The sequence below is a fragment of the Trachypithecus francoisi genome, unplaced genomic scaffold, assembly GCF_009764315.1.
Source record: "Trachypithecus francoisi isolate TF-2019V2 unplaced genomic scaffold, Tfra_2.0 Lachesis_group11, whole genome shotgun sequence".
In the NCBI taxonomy this organism is placed as follows: Eukaryota; Metazoa; Chordata; class Mammalia; order Primates; family Cercopithecidae; genus Trachypithecus; species Trachypithecus francoisi.
Genome location: NW_022681456.1, coordinates 120670637 through 120686485, shown reverse-complemented (window position 1 = coordinate 120686485; position 15849 = coordinate 120670637). Strand labels below are relative to the sequence as shown.

General features: G+C 35.2%; 1 protein-coding gene across 1 annotated transcript; it reads left to right on the top strand.

The window, feature by feature from the left end:
- The first annotated feature begins 13629 nt into the window (after window positions 1–13629).
- LOC117090520 (taste receptor type 2 member 43) lies at window positions 13630–14538 on the top strand. Its single transcript, XM_033222858.1, has one exon. It carries the CDS (start codon window positions 13630–13632, stop codon window positions 14536–14538), a length of 909 nt encoding a protein of 302 aa, XP_033078749.1.
- Window positions 14539–15849: the final 1311 nt, after the last annotated feature.

Below are 15849 nucleotides of genomic sequence, written 5' to 3'. Positions count from 1 at the left end.
CCAGGCATGTGATGTTCCCCTCCCTGTGTCCGTGTGTTCCCATTGTTCAATTCCCACTTATGAGTGATAACATGTGGTGTTTGATTTTCTGTTCCTGTGCTTGTTTGCTGAGAATGATGGTTTCCAGCTTCATCCATGTCCCAGCAAAGGACATGAACTCATCTTTTTTTAGTATTCCATGCTATACATGTGCCACATTTTCTTTATCCAGTCTATCATTGATGGGCATTTGGGTTGACCCAGGTCTTTTATATTGTGAACAGTGCTGCAATAAACATACATGTTCATGTGTCTTTATAGTAGAATGATTTATAATCCTTTGGATTTGTACCTAGTAATGGGATTGGTGGGTCAAATGGTATTTCTGGTTCTAGATCCTTGAAGAATCACCACACTTAGTATTTTGAGATGCATTCCATCAATACCTACTTTTGAGTACGAAGGTTTTTGAGGGTTTTTAGCATGAAAGTGTGTTGAATTTTTTGATGGCATTTCCTGCATCTATTGAAATAATCATGTGGTTTTTGTCATTGGTTCTGTTTAAGTGATGGACTATGTTTATTGATTTGCATATGTTGAACAAGCCTTGTATCCCAGGGATGTCTTCCCCAATGGTTGAACTAATTTGCACTCCCACCAAGAGTGTAAAAGCATTCCTATTTCTCCACCTCTTCTCCAGCATGTGTTGTTTCCTGACTTTTTAATGATCACCACTGTAACTGTCATGAGATGGTATCTCATTGAGGTTTTGATTTGCATTTCTCTAATGAGTAGTGATGATGAGCTTTTCTTTCATATGTTTGTTGGCTACATAAATGTCTTCTTTTGAGAAGTGTCTGTTCATATCCTTTGCCCACTTTTTGATGGGGTTGCTTGTTTTTTATCTTGTCAATTTGTTTAAGTTATTTGTAGATTCTGCCCTTTGTCAGAGGGATAGATTGCAAAAATTTTCTGCCATTCTCATTCTGTAGGTTGCCTGTTCACTCTGATGATAGTTTCTTTTGGTGTGCAGAAGCTCTTTAGTTTAATTATACTCCATTTGTCAATTTTTGCTTTTGTTGCAATTGTTTTTGGTGTTTCAGTCATGAAGTCTTTGCCCATCCCTATGTCCTGAATGGTATTGCCTAGGTTTTATTCTAGGATTTTTATGGTTCTGGGTCTTATATTTAAGTATTTAATCCACCTTGAATTGATTTTTGTATACTGTTTAAGGAAGGGGTCAGTTTCAGTTTTTTGTATATTGCTAGCCAGTTTGCCCAACACCACTTATTAAACAGGGAATCCTTTTCCCATTTCTTGTTTTTGTCAAGTTTGTCAAAGATCAGATGGTTGTAGATGTGTGGCGTTATTTCTGAGGCCTCTGTTCTGTTCCATTGGTCTATATATCTGTTTTGGTACCAGTACCATGCTATTTTGTTTACTGTAGCTTTGTGGTATAGTTTGAAGCCACGTAGTGTGATGCCTCCAGCTATGTTCTTTTTGCTGAGGATTGTCTTGGCTATATGTGCTGTTTCTTGGTTCCACATGAAATTTTAAGTAATTTTTCCAATTCTGTGATTAAAGTCAATGGCAGCTTAATGGGGATAGCATTGAATCTACAAATAACTTTGAGCAATATGGCCATTTTCACGATATTGATTCTTCCTGTTCATGAGCATGGATCGTTTTTCCATTTCTTTATGACCTCTGTTATTTCCTTGAGCAGTGGTTTGTTGTTCTCCTTGAAGATGTCCTTCATATCCCTTGTATGTTGGATTCCTAGGTGTTTTATTCTCTTTGTAGTAATTGTAAATGGGAGTTCCCTCATGATTTGGCTCTCTGTTTGTCTTTTATTGGTTTATAGAAATACTTTTAATTTTTGCACATTGATTTTTTATCCTGAGACTTTGCTGAAATTGCTTATCACCTTATGGATGTTTTGGGATGAGATGATAGGATTTTCTAAATATACAATCATATCATCTGCAAACAGAGACACTTTGACTTTCTCTTTTTATTTGAATACCGTTTATTTCTTTCTCTTGTCTGATTGCCCTGGCTAGAATTTCCAATACTATGTTGAATAGGAGTGGTGAGAGAGGGCATCCTTATCTTGTGCCGGTTGTCAAAAGGAAGGCTTCAAGTTTTTGCCCATTCAGTATATTGGCTGTGGGTTTGTAATAAATTGCTCTTAGTATTTTGAGATGCGTTCCATCAATACCTACTTTTGAGTACAAAGGTTTTTGAGGGTTTTTAGCAGAAAGGGTGTTGAATTTTTTGATGGCATTTCCTGCATCTATTGAAATAATCATGTGGTTTTTGTCATTGGTTCTGTTTATGTGATGGACTATGTTTATTGATTTGCATATGCTGAACAAGCCTTGTATCCCAGGGATGAAGCCAACTTGATCGTGGTGGATAATTTTTTTGATGTGCTACTGAATTTCGTTTGCCAGTATTTTATTGAGGATTGTTACATTCAGGTTCATCACGGATATTGGCCTGAAATGTTCTTTTTTTGTTGTTGTGTCTATGCCAGGTGTTGGTATCACGATGATGCTGCCCTCATAAAATGAGTTAAGGAGGAGTCCCTCTTTTTCCATTGTTTTAAATAGTTTCAGAAGAAGCGGTACCAGCTGCTCTTCGTACCTCTGGTAGAATTTTATTGTGAATTCATCTGTTTCTGTGAAGGTTGACTTTGGACTGCTGTACTGGCAGTGAGAATTTCAAGCCAGTGGATCTTAGCTTGGTGGATACCAAAGGTATGGGATGCATTGAGCAAGACCACTTGGTTCCCTGGCTTCAGCCCCCTTTCTGGGGGAGTGAATTGTTCTGTCTTGTTGCCATTCCAGGCACCACTGGGGTATGAAAAAAAAGCTTGTGCAGCTAGCTTGGTGTCTGACCAAATGGTCACCAGGTTTGTGCTTGAAACCCAAGGCCCTGGTGGCATAGGCACTGGAGGAAATCTACTGGTTTGCGGGCTATGAAGACCATGGGAAAAGCACAGTATCTGGACCAGAATGCACTGTCCCTCACTGCATGGTCCCTACTGCTTCCCTTGGCTAGGGGAGGGAGTTCCCTGCCCCTTGCACTTCCCAGCTGAGGCGATATCCCACCCTCCTTTGGCTTGCACTCTGTGGGCTGCACCCATTGTCTAACCAGTCCCAAACAGATGAGCCATGTAACTCAGTTGGAAATGCAGAAATCACTCACCTTCTGCGTTGATCTCGCTGGGAGTTACAGACTGGAGCTGTTTCTATTCGGCCATCTTGCCAGCCACTCTGCTATTTTTTTTATTGGTTCATCATTTGGTTTTTCTACTTAAATGAGGTTTATGCACCACATTTACTGTGTTATGCTAGTCTGTGTTTTTCTGTCTCCTTACTATTACCAGTGAGTTTTGTAACTTCAAGTGATCACTTATTGCTCATTAATGTCTTTTTCTTTCTGACTAAAGCAATCCTTTTAACATCTCGTATAGGACAGATCTGATGCTGATGAAATCCCTCAGCTTTTGTTGTTATGGAAAAATCTTAATTTCTCTTTCACGTTTAAGGGATATGTTCTCCAGTTACACTATTCTAGGTTAAAAATCTTTTTTCCTTCAGCACTTTCAAAATGTCATGCCACTCTCTCCTGGTCTTTTTCCACTGAAAAGTCTGCTGCTGGATATACTGGAGCTCCATTGTACATTATTTGTTTATTTTCTTTTGCTGCTTTCCGAATCCTTTCTTTATCCTTGAGCTTAGGGAAATTGATTATTAAATTCCTTGAGGTAGGCTTCTTCAACTTTTCCCAGCATTGTCAGTTGAGAAAAAGGATGAATTCCTATCGAATTGCAGTAGTCCGTTTTTTGAAGTCAATTGACCATGAATGTTGGTGTTAATTTCTGGATTGTCAGTTGTGTTTCATTGTTCTTTGTGTCTACCGTAATGCGAGTACCACAGAATCCTGATTAGTGCAGCTTTGAGGTAAGCTTTGAAATCATAAAGTGTATTCCTCTAAATTTATTATTTTTTAACAATTTCTTTTGGTTTTCTTGTCAGTTGGCATTTCCAGGTATATTTTAAGAGTAGTTTTCCACTTTCTGTGATAAAACATCTGCTGGGATTTGATAGGGATTGCACTGAATATATAACTGCAATCTACAAAGACTCTCCTTGTACTGGATTTCAGTTCAGTTCTTGCTTTTAGAGCTCTGTGATGAATTGAGAAAATAATTTCGGCCTTTTATTTCTCTTATCCTAGTTGTAGCAGAAGGATATCATGCTTTTCTGAAGCTTATGCGTTCTGTTTGAAAACGGAAGTTCTCAGCCAGGTGTGGTTGTTCATGCCTGTATCCAAGCACTTTGGGAGGCCAAGATGAGGGGATTACTTGAGAACAGGAGTTGAAGACCAGACTGGGCACACAGGGAGAGTCTGTCTCTACACAAAAATAAAAACAAATTATCCTGGTGTTGTGGTGCATGCCTGTAGTCCCAGTTACTCTAGAAGGTGAGGTGGGAGGACCACTTGAGCCCAAAAGTTTGAGGCTGCAGTGAGCTGTAATCAAGCCACTGCACTCCAGCCTGGGTGACAGATCGAGACTCTGTCTCCCTTCCTGCCCTCCAAAAAAAAGGACGTTCTCCCTGGTAACTTTCATGTATCAAGTAACTCAAGATCATATGAAAAATTAATAATCTTTGGTTCCTGCCTGTACCAGACAGGTAAAATTGGAAGCAGTTATACAAATAGTATACTTACTCCTCATAAAGACTACCCAAAGGGACTATTATTGTCATCTGAGTTTTACAGATGATTATACTGAGGCAGAGAGTAGTTGTAAAATGAAGTTTCAGAGCACAGCTATATGAAGCAGAAAATCTGGTTTCCCGTCTTGGCAGTCTGACTCCAGAATCCTCTCTTAGAAACAGTTATACTATAAAAATGGAAAAGAAATAAAATCCAAGATTGGAGACTGATTTGAACATCTATTCCTCTTAAACCATTAAGAAATGAAAAATCAATTAAACAGAGAAAAATGAAACCAAATATTCATATACAAAGAACTCTAGACTCTTTAATGAAAAATGTGTTTTTCAAGTGACCCAAAATAGTCACACAATTGCTGAGTATTTTAATTGAACAATAAATACTTAAATATTAACTAGACTCTAGAGAAAAACTTAGTCAAAGGCCTCAGCATGAGAGATAAGTTTGATAAATATTGAAAATGGGCTGAAAAGCCCAAATGGGAAAATAGGGCTATTTTTACCTGAATGATCTCCCTGAAATTAATTTTTCATTTTGGAAATTAGAAGACACCAATCCCTTCCATCCATGAAGGCATTTGTGTGTGTGTTTCGATTAATGAACTTGTTAACAATAAGTTATACAAAAGTATTAGTAGCCACCAGGATTTAAGGACTATTGGCCTTTTTGAGGTTCCCAAGAAAACCTTAAATGTTTTTGGTAGGAAAAATTGGGATTCATTCTACATATTACTGGCATTGAAAAAATAAACCTACTTTGGTGATGATCCTAGTTATGCCCAAGCTCCCTTTACCAGGTTATACAACCAATGTGTCATCTGAATATTGGGTGTAAAATTGATCCTACAACTGAAGTTGCTGAATACCAATTATGGAGAGGTTAAACAAGGAAAAAATTGCAGAACAATTAAAAAACTCTTTATTGGCATGCTAGTAGGTGAGAAATCAGCTTTCACTTCAACAACAATGTGGAAAATTTTTTCTTACAGCAAGGACATTGTGTTTGAATAGGAGTTAATTTGAGCTGTTTTGGAAATTATCATGTTTTCCATAAAGACAGCATTGATTTCATCCATTGGCATATTGAGATGCTTTCCTGTTTGACATTGGTCACAGAATTTAAAAGGAACAAGAACATTACTGCACATTCAGGAATCAGGTATAGGAGTTAAAGTCAGGACCTTAAAGGGAATTTTGACCAGTGATATCAGACTTGCCTTTAAAAAAATTCAGACATGGTAAGTTTACTACCAATCATTTTTTCAATAAGAACAATAATATATTTATATTTTCCCATGGACACTTATGTTAAACTTGTAGACTATTTTTATATTTCAACATTTTTTTCTTTGAGTCCTTTTAAGAGTTGTTAAACAGTCTTGAAATTTTCCTTACAGTATGTTGTTAACTGATTATATTTTTTCAAAGTCAGTTAACATAATGATTGATTAAAGGAAGTATCTCCAGTATACTTACACTTGCTTATAACAAAAGAGTATTTGAGATTTGAAGAAAAAAGGTTAGATAAATTTATAATAAAATACAAATAAATATATATAACGTACAAGGCATTATTGTGTGTATGTGAAATAACAGTCATAGAATGAAAAAATATTAATGTAATTTTTTTGAAAAGAAAATACATTCTGAATAAGAATAGAAAAGGACTTGGAAAATATTGTTTAATAATATTTTATATAAATAAAAAAGTGTGTATATTAGGCTGACATTACTTATTTTGGAAAGGATATGTCACAATGGGAATTTTCATACACTACTCCTAGAATTATGAATCTGTGCCATCATTTCGGCTGAGTATGGCATTATCTCATTAAGATGAAAGATCACATCCTAAGACCCAGTATTTTCACTCTTATCAGAATACATATACATACACATGCATGTCACTGAGTTTCAATAGCTAAAGTTGAGAAGTCCTCCAAACGTCTATCAGTTCTCCAAATGGATAAAGAAATTGTGGCAGATTTATACAATGGAATATTATACAGTGATCAAAATTAACAAACAAGACTGATATGTTTACAACAGAATAATACAATAAAGAAAATGAACAAATTGGGGCTACATAGATAATAATACTCGCAGATGTGGGAGGAATTATCAAGATGGAAAACACATTTAGTATAATCTCATTTACATAAAGTTTGAAAAACATTATTTTTAATACATTGTAATTTATTACATTGGTGATAAAACTCTACAGTGAAACATAAGTGATCATCATAACAATTGGGATCGTCAGAAGGGAGGAAAATATCAACAAGAAGACATATATGGGTATATGGGTATTGCTCACAAATTCTATTTTCTGACCAAGGTGTGGTACCATTGATGTTAACGTTATACTTTTTTCTCTTTCCGGTTATTAGGTGTTATTACTCTCTATATGTATGTTATGCTCCACAATAAAAAATGTTAAAAAAGCAGAAACAAAGTACATTTCTAAGTATAAAATTAGGGTGACACAGCATATTCTCATAGATACCATTGTAATTAGAGTTTTTGCTGAATAAAGGAGAATAGAGCGTTAGGGTACTAAGAAATCCAAGTTAAAATTTAAAACTTTTCTATTTTTATTTTGAGACAGGGTCTCGCTCTGTTGCCCAGGCTGGAGTGCACAACTGCAATCTTGGCTCAATGCAACCTCCACCACCTGGGCTCAAGTGATTCTCCCATCTCAGCCTCCTGAGTAGCTAGGACAATAGGCGTGCACCACCACGCCCTGCTAATTTTTTCTATTTTTTTGTAGAGACATGGTTTTGCCATGTTGCCCAGGCTGGGCTTGAACTCTTGAGCTCAGGCAATCCACCTGTCTCAGCCTCCCAAAATGCTGGGATTACAGGTGTGAGCCACCAGACCTAGCCCAAAACTTTTCTTATATTAATTTTAAAAAAGGAGAGATAAGCAAGAACTGTGAATCTGCCTTCTCAGTGCGAATAAGAATTTGAAACATCAAAATTTGAATATTTATTATTGATACACACTTTTGTAAATTCCAATTTGATTCTTTATTATACACATTTGAAAGTGTTAGAAATTCATGAATTTCCGGTAAATTATAGTACAATGGATATTAAATAAATTAAATATATCCAAAAGTGTGTCTCTAAATGAAATATTTATATTCATATAGTTAGCATCTTAATTTCACAATACTATTCATGTGTACCCTGGTGTGTTGGGTTAAATATTTTGTTACTATAAATTTTTTGGCCCTACATTAGAGAAAAAAAATCATAGAAAGGCAAATTTTAAGTTATAAAACATATTTAGCATGATCTTGGAGTATGTTTGTGCATATATAATGCTACTTTGACTGCTATAGTAAAATAATCCAGATTTAGTCACCATAGCTAAGAATGTGAAAAAGCATTTGCAAGAATTTGGCTTGCTAATGTTGCTATTAAAAGAATAAATAAAGTTGATATTCTGTATTATTGCATAGGATATTTTTCCATGTTCTTATTCAAAAATGCCAAAAAAAAAATCCCAAAATAGAGTCCTAATTGTTGGAGAGGTCACTTATGTTATCAACTTTTTAAATTGTAGTAAAAAAAAAAAGCAAATAAATCATTAAAAATGCATTGGTTTTACATTATTCTTGATGAAATACCATATGAGGGTATTTGTCTAGGCCTGATACTGAGAATCACAGAAGAATCATGAGGCCATGAGGAAGAATAATAGTGTTCTCTCATCACCTTGAACTCCAGTACTTAGAAACAAGCCTGAAATCACATTTATCAAATAGCATTCTCCCTTTCACTGCCATCATCATTGTAATCATCTATATCTTCATCTATCTCATGAAGTGATTTGTTTTTGAAATACTTAAATACATAACTTGGAAAATAAGTAATTTTAAAAAGATCATCATTGTGGGAAAGTTACAACAGTAAACCGTAAAGTTCAAGTCAAGTTCAATACACTTAGATTTAGAAATTAAGTGTAGTTATTTTACAATACATTGCTTAAGCAATTAATTATTTATGGATGACCTTCAACCAATCCTCCTTTCACTATGACCACTATAGAAACAATGTAGTTTTTCATATAAATAAAATTCCCTCATAAGAAAGATAAAGCAAATAACACATTTTGTGAGCAAGCTTTTATTTCTAAAGAGCTCGTTTAGGACCAAATTGTCAAACAGAGGTAAGACCTCAGATCTTCTGTCACACCTGAGTGAGTGACAATGGAGTTCAAAGGTTATAATTGTATGACCAAAACCATATTCATGGATAGGGATTAAATGGTGCAGTTCCACAGAAGCAACAGATTCAGTTTTTTGTCCATGGGACTTAAAGTGTACTTTTATCAGATGTCCTTCATTTTTTGATAAACTTGTAAGTACTGCTTTACTATTTGATCTTTTAAAGATTGTTATAAACTAAGAAGTCTTGATTTCTGCTCATAAAAACAGTAAAATTTAAATCATGGAATAGAATGGTGGAGCTGTGGTTGAGAGACTATATTTGATTAATTTTAATGACATTTTGAGATCCAGTACTGCTCATTGAATTTCCCTGTGAGGGGAGTTTATGGTGATGAACCAGCAACAGATAAGCTACTATCCAAAAAAAGCTATTCATATTCAATCAATTTCCAGTTTCTTCCAAATTGCAGGAGGATGCCTAGACATTGCTTTTATTCTCTTCTTTGACCAAAGTATTACAAAAGGAAAAATCATTACCACTTTCATGTCAGATATACTAAAAGTTTAAAGAAACTCTTTTTTAAGAACTTGGTTTTAGGAATACTTGGTTTAGTTTCTCCATTAGAAAAATGATTTATGTAAGGAGAGCAAAAGTTCATTTATCCTTCTAAAACAATAAGACAAAAAAAGTTATCAATTTTGAGAATCCAATAGAGTTAACAACTAGTTAAACAGAAGAAAGAATTAGTGAATTGGAAGAAAACTACCCAGAATGAAGCATAAAGAGACCAAGAGATAGAAAATATAAGGCTGGAGGGTCAGAGACATTGAAGCTACAGCTAGAACAGCTAACATGCTTCTGCAGTTCTGGAAGAAAGTTGGGCAGAAGCAATGTGGAGATTTTTCCAAAAGTGATAAAATGTATCAGTTCATATATTTTTAGAAACCATCAGACTTCAGACAAGATAATTAAAACCAAATTAACATAAAATGACAGGACATCAAAGACCAATAGAAAATCTGAAAAGTAACTAGAGGAAAAGATAGGTTATGTTAAAGAGAATAACTGTCTAAATGACAACCTAATTCTTAACGGACAAAAATAAAGATAGAGTTCAAAGGAATCATGTCTTCAGTGTATTTCAAAAGTAGAATAGATCTTGATAAACAGAAACTTAAAATATATCTTTTCAGATAAAGGAAAAATTGTTATTGTTATTATTTTTGTTTGTAGAGTTGGAGTCTCACTCTGTTGTCCAGGCTGGAGTTCAGTGGTAGGATCATGGCTTACTGCAGTCTGGAACTCCCGAGCTCAAACCATCCTCCCACCTCAGCCTTGTGAGTAGCTTCGCTATGCCTGGCTAGCTTTTTCATTTATTGTAGAGGCTGTTTCGCTGTGTTGCATAGGCTGGTCTCAAACTCCTGGGTTCTCCTACCCCAGCCTTACAAAATGTTGGGATTATAGGTGTGAGCCACCCTGCCTGGTCAAAAAGGGTCTTATTGAAAATACTAAGTTGAATATGCAAGAAGGAATACAAATTAATGAAAGTGACAAATATGTGCATAATTCTAAATGAATGTTTACTGTAAAAAATAATAATGTCTTTTTGGGGTAATTATATAATTGATAAGACATATGTAAACAGCAAAAATAGAAAGGAGGTAAAGGTGACAGGAGTAAGATTAGTTAAATTATTTTTTGAACTTTCTGTGTCTATGAGGAAATTTTGAACAATGACAATATAATGCTACTCATAGGTATATATACAAAGGAATTGTATCAAGTGATATATGAAAGAATGTTCTAGTAGAATTATTCATAACTATTCAAAAAAGAAGCTGGCCAAATATATATTAAGATTGGATGAATCATTACAGTAAATCCATACAATGGAACAACATAGAGAAGTGAAAAAAAATCACACGTACTTGCAACTATGTGACTAAATTTCAGAAACACAATGTTGAGACCAAGAAACCACAACCAAAAAGAACATGAGGGATTGCACCTACACACAGTGCAAAGCAGGCCAGACCAAGCTATGCAGTTTAGGGTTGCATACCTAGGTGGTAAAGTATGAAGAAAATCAAGGAAATGATCATCATAAATTATGGATATTGCTTATCTCCAAAGATGCAAAGAAATGTTTAGGGGCTTGGAAAGTGGCATGGAGGTGGACAAATGCTGTTTTCAGTGTTCCTTGTCTTGCCCTGCATCACAGTTACTTGAGTGCTTATGATACATTGTGGTATTTCCCATTTTTGTATTGGTTCATTTCTAATTGTGCATTATAACTTTAATATACAAATTTGTAATTAGAAGAAATGTCCATAGAAATTATTATTACTGGTCTCATTACATACTGAGGGGAAATATCAACTATTTGTATACATTCTTATACAACTCTAAGATAGCTGAAATGGGAACTTTCTCTTTTAGTTGCACCATAAGCAAATTTTAGATGTTATCCTCCAACCCCAGATCTTTCCAAAGGCTTTCCTCTAGCCTTAATTATCCACTTCACAGGAACAAATCTTTGCCTGTGAAGTGGATAATCTATTTTTTTCTTTTGGCTCTAGAATTCCTGACAAAACAAGCTTGTACATATTTCCCACACTTGGTTTAGCGGAGTTCTTTTATCAGTTATATTTTTCTGCAGGAGAAAATCCTCCAAAACTACATTAGATATTTATATCTCACATGTTGTTGGATTTTGTTTTTCTTTTGTTTGTTTGTTTGTTTGTTTTGTGAGACAGAGTCTTGCTCTGTCGCCCAGACTGGAGTGCAGTGGCACAATCTCAGTTCACTGCAACTTCCGCCTCCCAGGTTCATGCCATTCTCCTGCCTCACCCTCCTGAGTAGCTGGGACTACAGGCACAGGCCACCATGCCTGGCTAATTTTTGTATTCTTAGTAGATATGGGGTTTCACCCTGTTGGCCAGGATGGTCTCCATCTCTTGACCTCATGATTCGTCTACCTCGGCCTCACCCACACTGGGCCTGGATTTCATTTTTCTAAGCTGGGTTTGGTTGGTGACTGTGGTGATTTCAGATGGGCCAAATTCTGCATCTTTGAGGACGTTAGAGTTTTGCCTATTTAGTCTGGATCAGGTGGCAGCAATCTGACGTCATCAATTTCTCATTCTCCTTCTGGAAACAGTGTATTAGCCAGGCGATATTCTCATGGCAAATGGAAAGAGGAAGAATCCCCAGTATGGAAGCCATCTCAAATCTCTATGCAAAATGTAGTAATTTTCTGTTCATCAAAGCAAGTTAAATGATTGAACTCCAAGTTCAGGGGAAAGGTAGTCAGTCTGCCTATGATGGGAGGATACTGCAAGATTATATATCAAATGGCCTGGTATTCAGGAATTTTTATAAAATTGCTAAATGTTTAACATAATAATAAATATTTAAACATTAGACTTGAGAGAAACTTTACCAAATCCTAAGAATTGGAGATATGTATGAAAAATAAATATTATTAATAAGCTGAAAACCCTGAGTGGGAAAATAAGACCAATTTCATCTGGAAACCTCTTGGAAATGCATTTTTTAATTTGGAAATTAAAAGAAAATAAATTGTTCCATTCATAAGTGGTGTGCCCATGTTTGTATTTGTGTGCATATTTATGATCTTGTGAGTAACAAAGTTATACAAAAGTATTAGCTGCTAGCAGATCTTGTGGAGTATTGGACTGCCTGTGGTTCTCAAGAAAATCTTAGATGCTTTTGATAAAAGCAGTTTGGATTCTGTATATTTAAATATGTCACTGAAAAATGTCCATATAGGTGATGATCTTAGATATGACCAAGCTCCCTTTAAGAATTTAGACATTTACTATATGATCTATATATTGGGTTACAAAACTTCCCTAACAACTGAAGTTGCTAATGACAAATGATGGAGAGGTTACACAAGGAAAACTTGCAAACGCTGAAAGAGAATATGTCCTTGTTTGCATACTAGCAAATGAGAATTCAGGTTTCATGTCAACTTCAGTATGAATAATTCCAGCCTAAAACAAGAACAGACAGTGAATGAATGAATTAATTTGAGTTTGAAAATAAGAATGTTTTCCATAAAGAAATCATTGAACTCATCAATTAACATGCCATGGTGATTTCTGGCTTGGAAACTGTGACACTTGTCACAACAATTAAAAGTAAAAAGAATGTCACAGCACATTAAAAAATCAGATGCATATGGTATTTAAGGTCAGGATAGTCAAGCAATCACACAGTTATATTATATTGAGAGGTGAAGCCAGCTAGACTTCCTGGATGGAGTGGGGACTTGGAGTACTTTTCTGAAGCTAGCAAGAGGATTGTAAAATGCTCCAATCAGTGCTCTGTAGAATGCACCAATCAGTGCTCTGTAAAATGCACCAATCAGAAGGATCCTAAAAGTAGCCAATCACAGGGAGGATTGAAGAAAGAGCACTCTGATAGGCCACAAAAGGAAAATGGGAGGGGACAAATAAGGGAATAACAGCTGCCCGGGTCACCTCCTACTCTGTGGAAGCTTTGTCTTTTCACTCTTCACAATAAACCTTGCTTCTGCTCACTCTTTGGGTCCGTGCCATCTTTAAGAGCTGTAACAATCACTGTGAAGCTGTGTGTCTCCATCATTGAAGTCAGCGAGACCACGAACCCACCTGCAGGATCCAAGTCTGGACACACTACCAGCATTTTAAAAATTTCTTTTTCTCTGTTCAGGCATGATAACTTTTCTACCCATCATTTTTTCCATTCTAGTAGTGGTTACATTTGTTATTGGAAATTTTGCTAATGGTTTCATAGCATTGGTAAATTCCATTGAGTGGGTCAAGAGACAAAAGATCTCCTTTGCTGATCAAATTCTCACTGCTCTGGCGGTCTCCAGAGTTGGTTTGCTTTGGATATTATTATTAAATTGGTATTCAACTGAGTTGAATCCAGCTTTTTATAGTGTAGAATTAAGAACGACTACTTATAATCTCTGGGCAGTAACCAGCCATTTCAGCAACTGGCTTGCTACTAGCCTCAGCATATTTTACCTACTCAAGATTGCCAATTTCTCCAACCTTCTATTTCTTCACTTAAAGAGGAGAGTTAAGAGTGTCGTTCTGGTGATACTGTTGGGGCCTTTGCTATTTTTGGTTTGTCATCTTTTTGTGGTAAACATGAATGAGATTGTACGGACAAAAGAATATGAAGGAAACATGACTTGGAAGAGCAAATTGAGGAGTGCAGTGTACCTTTCAAATACAACTGTAACCATACTAGCAAACTTAGTACCCTTCACTCTGACCCTGATATCTTTTCTGCTGTTAATCTGTTCTCTGTGTAAACATCTCAAGAAGATGCAGCTCCATGACAAAGGCTCTCAAGATCCCAGCACCAAGGTCCACATAAAAGCTTTGCAAACTGTGATCTCCTTGTCGTTATGTGCCATTTACTTTCTGTCCATAATGATATCAAGTTGGAGTTTGGGAAGGGTGGAAAACAAAGCTGTCTTCATGTTCTGCAAAGCTATTAGATTCAGCTATCCTTCAGCCCACGCATTCGTCCTGATTTGGGGAAACAAGAAGCTAAAGCAGACTCTTCTTTCAGTTTTGTGGAACGTGAGGTACTGGGTGAAAGGATAGAAGCTTCAATCTCCATAGATTGACAAAGGGGCATGGTGTGTCTTCTAGCAGAAAACAAACTGGTGGTGTGTGAAACATTTTCTATTTCTTACTGATTTTTCTGTAATATATGTGTATGGATAATTTCCAAATGTGTACCTAGAAAAGACATTGACCTAAAATCAGTCTTAAAAAGTATATATATATTTTTATATATGTATATAAATATATACATATTTATATGTGTGTGTACATATATATGTGTGTGTGTTTATGTGTGTATGAAAGCTTAGAACATTCACAATAACTTGACCTTTTTGTGTTTTTTCATACAGACTACAAAATTATACAAAATATGACAAAAATTCCTTAGAATTATGAAGTCATGTGTATTTCATTCATGTACTTTATATGTCATTTGTAGAATTTATGATATCTATTTATCATTATTAAGAACTAACGGCTTATCCCAGGAAAAATATTGCTCTTTTCTAATGTGATTAGAACAACACAAATATGCCATATTGTGCTTAGAATTCACTGTTTGAACCTCTAACTTATTGGATGGTAAGGTCATTCAATTCTAAATCAATAATGAAGATGTATCTTCGGAGTTTTATTCCATTATGAATTCCTATTTGATATTTAGTAAAAGGCAAACAGAATTATTGTTAGGAAACAATGCACACAAGAGAATTCGTGTGATAGGCATATGCACAGTACATTTCATGTATGTCTGCCATAAGCAGTACTGAGGAATATTAGATTTCATACAAGTATGTGAATAACTTAGAAAAAAATCTCTTCTGTAATAAAGGGATGAAAAACCATGATCATGATCTTGATTGCTATTATCAGTTTCCATATGCAGTTAGAAACATCATTTCATCTAGCTTTTGAATTCAAGAAAAGCTGTTTTTGAAGTTGAGATCTGATGTAAACTATTTTAGTATTTTTTCTAAAGCACTTCTAAGCCCCTCATTGCTAATTATATCCTTATCTTCCATTTATAATATTCCTTCTAAACTTCAGGTAAGAGAACTCAAATCTTTTCTTTTCTAAAAAAAAAAAACAAATCAATGTAAAATTAGTATAGAAATTATTGACAATAATTCAGTGAAACTTTTTGTAAATATTAAAATGTATCTATGAAATCTATGTATTAATTATAGGATGTGCCTTAATGTTGTAATTTTATTGTCAATAATGAAATGAATGTGTGTTGACATATTCATTCATTGGAAGCTCTAATATAAGAAAGAAATGTACAGTCTTGTTCGCAGCTAGATCCTACCTGACTGTATTAATTCTTGGTGTTATGAAATTTTAGCT

What these genes read in the sequence shown, in the direction of transcription:
- LOC117090520 (XM_033222858.1), top strand. Translation starts at nt 13,630, where the DNA reads ATGATAACTTTTCTACCCATCATTTTTTCCATTCTAGTAGTGGTTACA.